Raw genomic sequence first — 13,170 nt, forward strand, 5'->3', positions numbered from 1 at the left:
CTCTCTCCTCTGCCCTGTGTGCCCTGTTCTAACACCTTTATTTTCTTCTGTTTTGCAGTTCTACCTGCAGGCCCGTTTCACCTGGCGCGGGGCCCGGATTCTTCGGCCCCTGGTGCAATTTATCCTGGTGATGTTGGCGCTCTACACCGGTTTCACGCGGGTGTCCGACTATAGACACCACCCTTCTGATGTGGTGATGGGGTACATCCAGGGCCTTCTGGTGGCATATTGGGTGGTAAGTCTTTCTATTATTCCCGTAGTGTTTTTTTTATGTTGGCACCGTATGGTCAGGTCAATACTGGGTGTTAGTCTGTTGCTGTGGGTGGTGAGTGTTTATGTTGGCAGGGCATGTGCAGAGCATACTGATTGGAAAGTCTGTTGCTCCTGATGGGGCCCCTTTATGGTCGCTGGGGGAATATTGGGTGGTTAATCTGCTGAGTGGTAAATGTCCATAGTGGCATGACTGAGTGATAGGTCAGTCTACTGCTTTGGGCAGTCTTCCAAAAATGTGATAGGTTTGTGCCAGAGGTAAGTACCTAAAATCCTAGGGTAAGGAAATCCCAAATTCTGGATTGGCGTTGTGGATACAGGAAGTAGAATACTGTTTTTTAAGTTTTTTTTATTTTTAGTCAAATGCAAGTGAACACAAGAACAGCTGACACGTGTTTCGCCCAAAGGGCCTGCGGGCCAATGGCTTTTTCAAGGCAAGCCTTAACAGCTTATGAATGTATGGTTTAGAACTCAAAGTTTGGCATCGCTTAGGTATCTGAAGCAACCCAGGACAGAATGGGTAGTGCGGTCTCTGCGGTCCGGTGATGTGGATAGTACCTGTTTACTCTGATAGCAGTGCACTTGCAGCCAGTATTGGGTGGTAACTCTATTGCTTCGGTTAGTAGGTGTTGATGCTAATGTTGCACATGCAGACAGTACTAGATAGAAAATATGCCTACTGCTCTGACTTGTGGGTGTTCAGGTTGATGAACTTCAGAAGCCTGGCAGGTATATCATAACACCAGGTTCTTTGCACCCAGAACTTCCCACTGGGAAGTGTAACTCAGGACTAGATCTCATGGGCTTGCTGCACATGACATTCTTGGTAACGGCACTCCAAGGGCATGTGCCCCAAATATCTGTTATTCAGGATCAGTACTTCATGGGTCTGTCTTTGGGGGACGCGTACATCAACGGTCTGCTCCTCATTCTGGATCTGTACCTCAGTGGTCATTGTCTGAGCACCTGTACCTCACTGTCCTATCCCTCAGATCTGTAAGTGACTTATCCTTCCCTCAGGGCCATTACCATAGCAATCTGTACCTCAGGATCAGTACTTCATTGGTGTTTCCCTCAGAAACGCTACTTAAGGAACCATCACACAAGCTCTCCACCTAAAGGATCTGTCTCACTGGACCGGTACATCCAAGGTCCCTTCCTGACCTGTTTCTAAATAGTCATCCAATGAAGACCTGGAATCCAAAAATCTGTCTCTCAAGGCCTGACTCAGAAGACATGGTGCTCGGAAACCGTTTAATGGTGGCCTGTGTGTGTGGAATGCACGTCTCCATTCATTGATAGCATTTTGAAAAAGTTAATTCCAAGTGTTAGATTTTACAGCTCAATTTTTGAATATACGAACTAGCAATCCTGAAGTTCTGAAGGGGCACTAATGAAATATTCCAATAATGTTGATTACCTTTAAAAGTTTTTGAGAGACTAACACTTTTATTAGGCTTGAATAAAAGCTACTAGAAAAAAATCTTAGATGGGCATCAGCCACCACTACTGCAGGGACTGCCCACTTCAATCACTGGCACTGCCCACTGTCACTACTCTCACCAATAACAGTGCCTATATAACGGTATAAAGCAAGGGTTTGAGCAGTAAACCATCCGTGGATGGCCTGGTAACTGGGACAACATGGCATTAGTAGCTGGATCCCACCTCCTACTCCAGGAGCTGCTTTTGGCGCTATACATCAGTGATAGATCGGTGCGCTCTAACATCCTCCCCACTACAATATAACTACAATGCATTTCGAGTACTGGTGTATCTGTAAGTGAGGATGCAAACTATGGGGAACCTACGTAACTGATGATGAATCACCACTGATTTCCTGCAATAAAGTGGTACATGGTATGTCAGTGGGCCAAAACTGTCATAAAAGCTATTCATAAAGTTCCAATGGCAGGTGCAGTCAGTCAAAAACAGTAGAACTCAGCAAACACAAAACACTTGAGACAAAGAAGTTTCAAAGATGCACATAAAGTACTGGCAGAGGTGAGAGGCCAGTTTAAAAAGGCAAAGAAACACCCTTTCATCACAGAGGAGAACCCCATGGGGAATTAGCATTAAAAAGCCAACCTTCATTACGGAAACTCATAGGACTGGGAATTATATGTTCAGTGCTGCTATATGGACCAAGGAGCCTATAGTGAGTAGGGAGAAGAGAGATGCAAAGAATATCAAGCTGTGAAGTGGTGGAAGAAATGTCACAGCGGGGAGGGATGGAAGTATTAACACGGAGGATGGAGAGGTGAGTTGGAAGAAATAACACACACTAAGGAGGAAGAGCTGAAGGAGACATTATCGACTGGAGACAAAGGTATTACAAACTCACTGAAGAGGAAGTGACATGGGACGGCCAGATACCAGTAAAATAGATCAGGGGGCAGAACCTTGGCTGTGGAGATATGTGCCTCCTGTAAGTCATGAGTTCAGAGCCCAGTAAAGGGAACTCAACTTGAGAATTTCATTCTCTAGCGGATGAAGAGCTAGTAATCTCAGCTGGAGAATAACTTAGGTTTCAACATTAATTGATCTGGCAATTCAAAATAAATTGCAAATTAGGACACTAAGCTACTAAGGGCCTCATTATGATGGCAGTCGGACGAGCGTCCGGCCTCCATTGTTTTGGACTCGAGACCGTCCCACAAGGAGTCGGCGGTCCCGACAGCTTTATTCCGATACGACCGCTCTGCAGGCGGTCGTAAACATGCCGTTTTCAATTGTGGTTTGTGCTGCGACCCGGAAAAGGCCCTCATCATAAGCTGCAGTAGAAAATGGCATGTCTTAAACATCCATGCACCGTGCGCTAGGCACCATGTGGTAGCAGAGGCCCACGGGTGATGGGGGCCCTGCTGGGGGCCCCTAAAGTCACTTTCCGACAGCTTTTTTATGGCAGCGAGACTGCCATGAAAAGGCTGTCAGAAACTGACATCCTAACCCTTAGGCGATCCCTCCGCAGGCACTACCTCCATTGTATGGATTAGGTTCTGACCGCGCCCCAACAGGCTCCTTGAGCCTGTTGGAAGCAGCGATCTTTCCACCTGCCCGATGCGCTCTGACTGCCAGTATCGCAATCCGCTGCCTAAGATGTCGGATGGACCGGCGGCCTGTCGGTGATGATCTGCCCGACATCATAATTAGGACCTAAGTCTTGGGAGGGTGAACAGGGCACAGTTTTGATCGATATTACTGATTAAGGTCTGAGACCGACTGGGCAGAGCTTACAAAAAAAGTTTAAATAAATATTGGTCACTATCTTATGGATGGATTAGGACTTCTTGACACCTCCCCGAATACCTACTGGTGAAGTGGGCACATTTTCCCAAACTTCTTCGGCAACACTGTATACTGGAGTGAACTGAGCACATTTCTGTAAACTTCACTTGAAGAAGTAAAACTACAATAAATATCTTAATGTCAAGAGACAATCCAATGTGTGCAATACTACATACATAACCTTAATGTTATCACTATCACACAAAATGCACAGAGGTGCACCAACCACAGGACGAAGCGAAAAATAAAAGTCAGAACAAAATTTGCAGTTTCCTTGCAGCTCTTGGCATTTCTTGAAGAGGATGCTGATTTTAACAGAGCTCTGCTTTTCATGCAGGCCTTTGCTTTTCATGCAGGCCTTTGCTTTTCATGCAGGCCTTTGCCACTGAAGACACATTTACACAACACACTGCACCTAGCAATGATTAGCAAGATGTGTTTAATCCTGCTGTTTTTAATCTCAAAGGAAGGCCCGCCCTGGAAGGTCTGGTTGGTATCATCGAAGCTATCATCTCTTATGACTTCCTGTAACAGTATATATCCGAAACTGCAGCGTCTGTAACGACTTTTGGCACTTTGGACAACACAGGCTGTTGCCACATCCCAGAACCTGCTGCCATTATGAGTTTAATTATTGGGTGTACTAATAGAATCAAGTTAGGCTGCATACAGTCAGCCTCTTCATAATATCCACTGTGCAGAGGTACCTGTATGACAATACTTTAGATTGGCGAATCCCACTTTCGAAATACCCTTACTGTGCAAATATAAAACTGGCTTTATAGGTGTTCAATACGGTACGAATGAATACGAAGGTCACCTAGCCAGTCTCATTTATTTAATGTTTTGGGGCTTGAATAAAAACATTTTTTCCAAGAACTAACTCAAAGTAAACTTCTTGAGTTCGTTCCAGCAGTAATATGCCCAATCACAGGGATATTCAGCACCCTTAGCTCTCTCAGCTCAGATACCCACACTCATCAGGGAGGGATTGGGGGTTCTCAGAAGACAACAGTCTCCCTTAGCAGCACCTGCACACATAGGTGGTGCAACCAGTGCTTAACTTGGGAAGTATAAGAGCTAGAGAACAAAGTTTGGTCAAAGTTCAGCAGCCGGTGCTATTGAATGTTGCCGTGCCGAATCCCAAGGCTGCACAGACTTGAGTCCACCTCAGGCCTCTTTCACCCACCACTGGCCACCCATGGACACTGTCTCACTCCCGCGAGTTCCTGCTCTCTTTGTCACGGTTTCTCCGTATTTCTGTTGCTTTTTTTTCATTCGCCTTGTATGTTTTTCCTCGCTTGCTCTGGGTCAAAGCACGATGGAGAAAAATATGAGCCCGTTCCCCAAATGGCAGCCAGTGGGCACCACCTGCTGAAATTAAGCTCGGCCAATATACCTTGTTTTTCTACTTAATAGTTGTCCCAATGCTAGAAAGTGAAAACTGCGAAGTGCAGAGCAGGCTCCAGGACTGCGCTTCAAAACATCAGACATGAAAACGGGCCAGGATAGCGACAGGGCCCAGGCAGGCATATACCAGGGGCGGCTCTAGGCTCATGGCGGATCTGGGCAGGGAGCGTAGGTAGGGGGCCCCGGAAGAGGGGGTCCGTGCAGGGCGGAGCGCGGAGGCCAGTGAAGAAGGGATGGTCAGCGTGTTTGGAAGTGGAACAGAGCCGGAGGCCGCCAAATCCCTGCCAGGGGCCGCCACGCAAATATGTATCCATCCTCAGAGGATTATTATATTAAGGATATATATTGGCATGGTGGCCCCTGGGGTTTGGTGGCCTTGTGCAGGTGCACAGCTTGCACATGGCTAAGGCCGCCCCGGCATATACACAGGCAGAACACGTTCACCTCATCTGCGCATTCCCCGCCTCCCCAGCTTAATGGGAAAGACTTGACAGGTCGCGCGCACTGCTTTATTCACGCTAGGCTGCAGCATCCGAGGGCCCCCAACGTTACAGGGGAGTGTCATCTCAAATAAAACCACTAACTAGAGCAAATGTGCAGGCAGCCTCGGACTTTGGTTTATATTTAATGATGATCTTGGCCATTTCGCGCGCAATGAAGAAAAGAGTCCCTCGCATCATCAATATGTTAGGCTTGCCCCTCAAGAAATGTAGCTCAATGGCCTGCCCATTTGGGGCTCTGAATCTTATAAATGTATCTCTAGCTACCCGCTCCTCAGGATCTGTCGCTCAAGGGCCTGTCCCTTATAACGTGCCTGACGAGCCTGACCCTCAGAGCCCGATTGTAAGGGCCTGTCACTCAAAAAATGTATCCCGTAAGATATGGCTTTCAGTCCCTTAGAATCTGTATCGCAAGGACCTAACCCGCAGGACTTGTCTGTCAACCGCATGTCCCTTGGAAATTGTATCTCAAAGCCTGTCCCTTTAGACCTGACTCTGAAGGGCTCGCCCTATGGATAAATCTCAAGTACATCTCCACCAAGACCTTAACTTTAAGGGACTTGTCCCCAGAACGTGAATCTCAAGGGTCTGTCCCTTAGAACCTATAAGGGGTCTGTTCCATAGAACCTGATTATTTAGAATGTGTCCCTTAGGGCATGCCTTTCAAGGACCGCTCTCTTAGGACCTTTATCTTATTGGCCTGCCTCCCAGAACCAGCCTTTCAAGGGCCTGTCCCTTAGGATATCACTATCAGGTGCCTGGCCTTCAGAACCTGCTTTTAGGAAGGTGTCCCTTAGGACATCCTTTTGAAGGCACTGTCCCTTAGGACTTGTATTTTAGACCTGTACATCAATGCTCTGTGACACATGTATCTCAAAGGCTTGTCCCTCCAGATCTATCTCAGGGCTCAGCTCTCCCTCGCCACCGTGGCTGTCTTCTCAGTCACCCAAGGGTATCTTCGGGGCACCTAGAAGGCACTTCTCCACGTCTACACCCAAAAGTGGTTATTGGACAGGCGAGAATAAGTAGCCGTCTCATCCTACCGCCCCTTCTGTGAGTACAAAACAGAGCGAGCTCCATACAGAAGGTAGGACAGTGGGGAGGGTGAGTCCGAGCGAGGGCAGGGATGGAGGTAAGGGAGAGCGAGGGGCTCTGTTTGACAGAGGTCGAAAGCGTGGCATTCTGGGGTCTCAGGGTGAAGCTAGTTAAGCTACCTGTGAAAGGCGGTGAGGTAGGTGGTGGATGGATCTGTACGGTCAGTGAGATGAATGAGGCATGGAGCGAGGCACCGATGCTGATTATGGCAGAGCATGGCAGCGAGAGGATGTGGGTTGGGCCCCTGCAGAGCAGTGGGTGATAGTCCTGCTGGGCAGTGGTAGTGATAAGGTGGGGCGTGGCCATGGCAGACAGGAAGGAGAGTGGTGAGTCATGGCTGTGAGGTGAGAAGAGCTGGGTCATGGCAATAAGACAAGAGAGTGACAAGCCATGGCGGGGAAGTGGGGGAAGGGGGCTAAGCATGGAATTGGGGTGGGCAGGCTAATGGGACAAGGCAAAAAGGTAACAAAGAAACAGGCCATGGCTCTGAGAGCAGGGGAGTGGGCCATTGCAGTGAGGTCAGGGAGGAATGTGCCATGACATCAAGGTATGAGGGAAGGGTTCCAGTCGTGAAATCAGAGCAGGCCATACAATGGCGAGGCTCCGTGAGGGCTCCCTTTGGAAGAGTTCCAAGACCCCTATCCGAGGTTGACCTGCCAACGAGGATGGCAATTCAGATGCTGGGCATTCACAATCGTTGGAAGGGACAGAAAACACTTCAAGTCTCACTCAAAGGGCGTTGCCTCCCTTCAGCACAGCCTCATTCTCAGTCAGCCTCAGCAGTGTCGTTGACTTTAGTGGATTTTTAGATATGGGAAGCAAACTATTTATATTTTAAGATGTTAACTGTTGGACCTCACCCGTTGAAGTCATGGGCTCTGTTTTGGCTCCCCATGACCAAGTTACAGAGCACGCAGGTCTTCATGTGAGCTCCAAGCATGGCAAAAAAAATCATATTACAATTGTTCTCACTGCTTCTTTTCTGTTTCTTTCAGGCCTTCCACGTTTCTGGCATGTTCCGATACAAGACCTGCAAGCCTTCTAGTCCACCGCCTTGCCCAGAGAGCCCCGACTCGAACTCGCACACCAACTGCTAGGTGATGTGGCACCCCAAGACCCTCGGGGGGTCTGCCATTTCAGAGCCAGCACTGTGAATTCGCGGAAAGAGAGATCTTTCACAGCTATCACTTGTGTTATATGTGATGTGTTGTCTGCTGTGCTGATTGACTGCACAGAGACGGTGAATGTATCGCTCATGGGCGCCAGTGTCCATAGAAGTCCTGGGATTCACCAGAAGACAAGAGGCTCCGAGCCATCAGCCGCCATGTTCTAAGTGTATCTGTTCCGCTCTGTGCTACTGTTCTCTTATAGGATGAGAAACTCTTGCATCAAAGAATCCGCGAAACATGACGGCTTTCAGAGACAACTGTGAATAGTATCCCCAATCTCGAACCACCTGACCCCGCGACAGACAATTTCAAAGCCTTCACTGCCAATGTGCCTTATCTAGGGTGCTGAGCCGACTTTCGGGGAACGCCCAGATCCACTGCGAATGTCCATCATTTCTTCTTCAAGCACTTTAAGGCCTCCTCTGGAGTTCGAAATTTCAAGATCACAGATGACCACGAGCTGGCAAAGCCGCCTGGGTACTTTGACACTCAGAGGTGTCCTGATCGATGAATTCTCCGTCCAGGAGAAGGATGGGATAGAACCACTCTCGGGGCAGACGTTTCTCCTGCTTCACATGGGAAACCAGTGCTTCTTCAGGGCGGAAGCTTCGCCTTCTTCGCTTGAGGCACCAAGCCGTCTGGAAGGAAGCCTCACCTTCTTCGTGAGGGATACCAGCTCTTCAGGAAGGAAATCCTTGCCTCTGCTCAGAGGGATGATACCGCCCTGTGCCTTTGCAAGCGCCAATTTTTGGCGGATATTAGACAGTCCTTCATTTCACTAAAGGTCCTATACCACTGACTTTTCAGCCCGGACACCCTGGGCGCTTATCTCTTCCTGGACATGTCAGGCCCTTCCTCGGCAGGAAGTCCCACGGCCACGTGCTTTGTGTGAACTCTGACCTGCATGTGTCTGGATGGACAGTCAAAACAGTTCCTGTGTGTGTGGAAGGAAGGTCTTCGGCCGGGGACCTGCCTGTGAGTGTGTGTATTGCTGTATTCGGGGAGTGTACTCTGCCTGCCCTGGAGCACTGCACTGTCCTCGCTCTGCAGCCTTCCTGTGGGTGGGGTGCACTGTTGTAGCCTTCGGCCTGTCTTCTGCTTGCTTTTGGGTCTATACAGTTCTCGATTTGGGGCCTTACAGTCAAGGGGTTTTGCCCCTTTTAGGAACTACAGCCACCCTGTCTCAGAATGCTTTTATCTCTTTTAACCGCCCACCTTGATTTGCTCTCCTAATATCTGGGATCAGCCCCTCTGCTGGAATTTCCTTTCTCATGGGGTGGCATTGCTTCTCAACCTTCCCTTTATCGTAGAATCTGCTTCCCCTCTCCAGGAACTGTTCCAATTGCCACCCTCCCTACCTCACCATATACCCAAACTGATGCCCTGAGGCTCTCTTCCCTCTCTGAGGGCATTATGCCCTCCTCTCTCTCCCGTGCCCCCATCTTTCAGTTCACTCCTCTCCTCTGATGCTCCAGTGCCCCTTCTCCTCACTGATTCTCTGTTGCCCCATGTCATTTCTGATACCCTCCTGGCATCTCACGTCTGCCCAGAGCTTCCATTTATGATAGGCACATGCCAGCTCTCTTTGCCCTCTTTCCTCTCTCCCAGCCTCTTTTTGTATCATGCCCGTGTGCCTTCTCATCTCTTAGGTGCCTTCATGTCCATCGTCCTCTCTCAATATGTCTTGTGCTTTCTTCATTTGGGGTATGCTCTCTTGCACTCTCCGACTCAGATTCCCCCTTTGCCCTTCCGGTTCTAATGCCACTTTGCCCCTTGGCATCTCCCTTCTCTGATTTCACACTTTCTTTTCTGATCCCTCTTCTGATGCCCGCATGGCCTAGCCGCCACATGGAGCCCTGGCACTCACGTATTCCTCTCTTGCCTCTGTCTCTGCAGACCTCAGCACTCTCTTACTCCTGCTTGTCACATCTTCCCTTCACAACCCCGGATGGATTCTCCCCTCTCTGATGCCATGCTGTTCTCTCAAGATTCCACTGCCATCTCTTTTTATAGACACAGCCTTTCTTTCTTCTCAAGGGCTCTTGCCCTCTCTGATGTCATATGATATCTCCCTTTCTGATTCCCTCCAGCCTTATGAGGTCACCCTGCCCTTTGCCCTTTAATGTCCCCTTCACTGATCCCTTCTTTGTAAACTTTCTGAGACCCTCTTCACCTAGGCGCTCTCTGGTGCTCTGACTTTTGCTCCCTGTGTGCGGTTGAAGTGTAACCTGTACATCCTCACTATACACTCTTAAATGGTACAGGTAACATGAATGTGCCAGGAGTGGAAAGACAAAGCATGGGAATGACGGGAATACAAACGTGCCCAGCACCTTGATTCAGTGCTGCCACAGAGACACACACACACACACACCATGTGACCCTTAGTAGGCAATCATTCGGTATCTCAGATCTAACTCAAGCGAAAAGCTGCCTGCTCTTCCCTGTTTTGCTCCAGCACGCCACTCGTTTTCCCTCTTGTACTCCAAGTCCCCTTCAACCCTTCCTCCTCCTCAACCCTCTTTCCGGTTTTGCCACTTGTGCTTTAAACACGACCCTCTCCTCCCAGGTAAATGTAAATGTCCAGTATTTGTAAAGCGCGTACAATTACCCGAAGGTGTCAAGGCGCTGGGGGCCCTCGGGAAGATTAAGCAAGCTATTGCCCAGAGTCACATGCCACCTGCACTGGGGATCGAACCGTGAGCCCCCGGGTTCCGGAATCAGTCACCCTGGCTGCTGCGCCACACCTCTTCCACAAGGGTCCATTCCAAGAGCCACTCTGCTCCACAAGTCACCCACTTCTGTCTGACCTCCTCCAAGATACCCAAGCCTCCAAGTGTGCTCTGAGAAACATCCTTTCCTCCAGACCCGGTTCTACCGAGTCCCTCTCACTCTGTCCCTGTAACTGCCCAATGCTCCAGGTCAGCTTCAAGAGTCGTTTCACCTCCAAGGTTTGCCCCAGGAACCCTCTTGTCCACCCATAGCCTTTTCCAAAGCTATCTTTTCCTTTCAGATCCGCCCGAAGTACTGCCCTGTCCTCATGCATCTTCTCTAAGATGTCCATGACATTCTTTTAGGTCTATTCTGAGAGCACTACAGGTTCACTCCAAGAGCCACACAACTCCTTCCAGTTGGCCCTATTAGCCACCCATTCCTTCCCAGTCTTCTTCAAGATCTGCTCTATCCCTCCAAGTTGACCTTAAGAGGAAATGTTCTAGATCAGGCACATTTTCTCCTCTCCAAAAGTCACCATCTGCACCAATTTTACTTCCAAAAGTCACTCTACCCTCCCTCGTCCATCCCACCCTCTTTTGCACACTTTAATGAGCTTCTACCAGTTCTAGTGAGGCTAGGATCTACTCCAGGGATCATTGTGTCAGCTCTAGAGAGAGGTATGTCCATTCTGGAGAGGGTAGTAGCCAAACCAAGGGGGTTATGTCCACTCCAAGGATATTTTGACTCAGTTAAGTTGGTGGGTCCTTCAGAGGGAGCTGGGAATGTGGCTGTGTTTTGCAGATTTCAACAGTATTTTACGTGCTAGAGGACTCTCAAAATGTAAAGCACTTGCTAGATAACCGAAAGAAGCTGACTCTAAACCTAGTAGCCTCCGCCGATCCATTGGCTTCGGCAACTCGTTTAAGATGCTAGTGGAGCAGTAACCGACTTGTAATGTGAATGAAACTGCTGACAAACACAAACTATGCATACATAGCACAGAGACTGGGTGCCATCAATGGGACAGGACGTTTTACGTACGAAAATGCAGATATATATATTAAATTTCCGACTTGACGAGGAACCAAAAACACGTATTATATATAGATTAGAAAACTACTGAAAATGTCTTAAACTACATTTTTATTGAAATTGAAAGCCATATCACTAGTGGAAGGTTTATTGGCCCTAATGTACTAACAGGACAAATTAGCTGCAGCCACACCATAGCATGCTTAGGCTCTGAAAGAGACAAGCAAACTCTTGACCAGCACCACTCATTGTCCAGGAGAGACTCAACCGAGGGGACGCTCTTGGGGTGCTGCTTCCTTCGGCAAGAAGGTCCCCACTTCTAATCACATGGAAAAAGGACCCCTTCCATTAGGTCAATGACCTTGCCTGGGAGAGACCTCTCTCCACGTGGTTAGTACCTTGCCAGAAAGCTTCCAGAGGGAAAGTGGGGGATGTTTGAACAGCACAGCCCCCCCCCCCCCATTTAATGTCAATGTAGGAACCTAGGTACTCTGGGGGAGGGACTAAAACTGATGATGTAATTAGGAACAACCAATGCACTCCACCTCTCTTAAAGTAGCCCGTGGTTCATATAGGCTTTAAAGAAACCACATGCCCGACAACAAGACCATATGCGTGGAAAGAGTTGAGGCCTAAACTAACTCCAATATGTAGATAGTCATCCCCAACAGAGCAGCATACCCATCCCCTAGCACCTATGGACACACAGGGCCCCTGAGAGATTATTCCTCCTCATAACAGCCTACTAGAGTCACAAATCCAGCAGCTCCACACAAATACCAACCACATTACCCCGCACCCCTCGTTCCACTACAAAACAACACTTTGTAATGCTTTCATAAGCCATGCACACCATCTATCCCTGCATGACCACTGGTCAGGGACCAAGCCTGTATGACTACTGGTACAGCAAAGCCGCAACACCCACGCTTTACCACCAGCACAGGTAGCACCCACACGTGCTGTAATTCTGTGAGATCTTCAATGTCTAGTTGAATCTATGTGTTATGTTTCACTAGATCATCCTCTTGTAAGTCATGCACATAGCAAACCTTGACCACTCGATTCTAGGCACCAGCACTACTTGCCCCTCTTGAGCTTGTGACAACACTGAGTTACAATTTCTGATTTCTGACCTGTGGCTCTGCCGGGGCTCTTTGGGACAACCGAAGACTGACCTGCTCTATTTTCAGATTGATGATCAAAACTGGTGCTTCTTGGCCGTATTCGGCACCATGTTCGTATGGCCATATTTCATATTGGGACGACGTCTTATTATAAAGATGCCTCGTGAAGACTGAGCCACGGGAAAAGCGCTTCAATAAAACTGTGTGTGTGTGGGTGTTCATGTGTCTGACTTATGTGTGTCTAACCACTACATTATCATGAAGTAAGCAACAATAAATACCTATATTTTATGATGTGGTGTGTATTTTTTGGTACTGTGCACTGCAGGTTGATGCAGGTCCTTGTATGTCAGCATTCAGTGGGCTTTCGGTGTTGTGGTGGTAAGTCTGGGATTAAGAGTGGGTGGTGGGGATTAAGGGGTCAACTGTGGCTGGTGAATATTTGGAGGCTGAGAGGGTTTGGTGATGGATGGGTTCTGGAAGATTGATAGGATCAATGACTTAGTGTTGGTTGGTAGAGATTGTGATGAAGTAAGAACAGTAGCTGGCCTAGATCTTGGAACT

The 13,170-nt window shown here is 48.5% G+C and overlaps 1 protein-coding gene across 1 annotated transcript in view; it reads left to right on the top strand.

The window, feature by feature from the left end:
- LOC144826895 (phospholipid phosphatase 3-like) overlaps nucleotides 1-12,897 on the top strand; it is a 92,841-nt gene extending 79,944 nt beyond the window's left edge. The window contains exons 5-6 of the mRNA XM_078685359.1: nucleotides 59-235; nucleotides 7,559-12,897. Of these exons, the coding sequence (XP_078541485.1) occupies nucleotides 59-235; nucleotides 7,559-7,660 (279 nt within the window). The 3' untranslated portion in view covers nucleotides 7,661-12,897. The remainder of the gene's footprint in view (nucleotides 1-58; nucleotides 236-7,558) is intronic.
- The last annotated feature ends 273 nt before the right edge of the window (nucleotides 12,898-13,170 follow it).

This window comes from Lissotriton helveticus, chromosome 1_1 (genome assembly GCF_964261635.1).
Source record: "Lissotriton helveticus chromosome 1_1, aLisHel1.1, whole genome shotgun sequence".
NCBI lineage: Eukaryota > Metazoa > Chordata > Amphibia > Caudata > Salamandridae > Lissotriton > Lissotriton helveticus.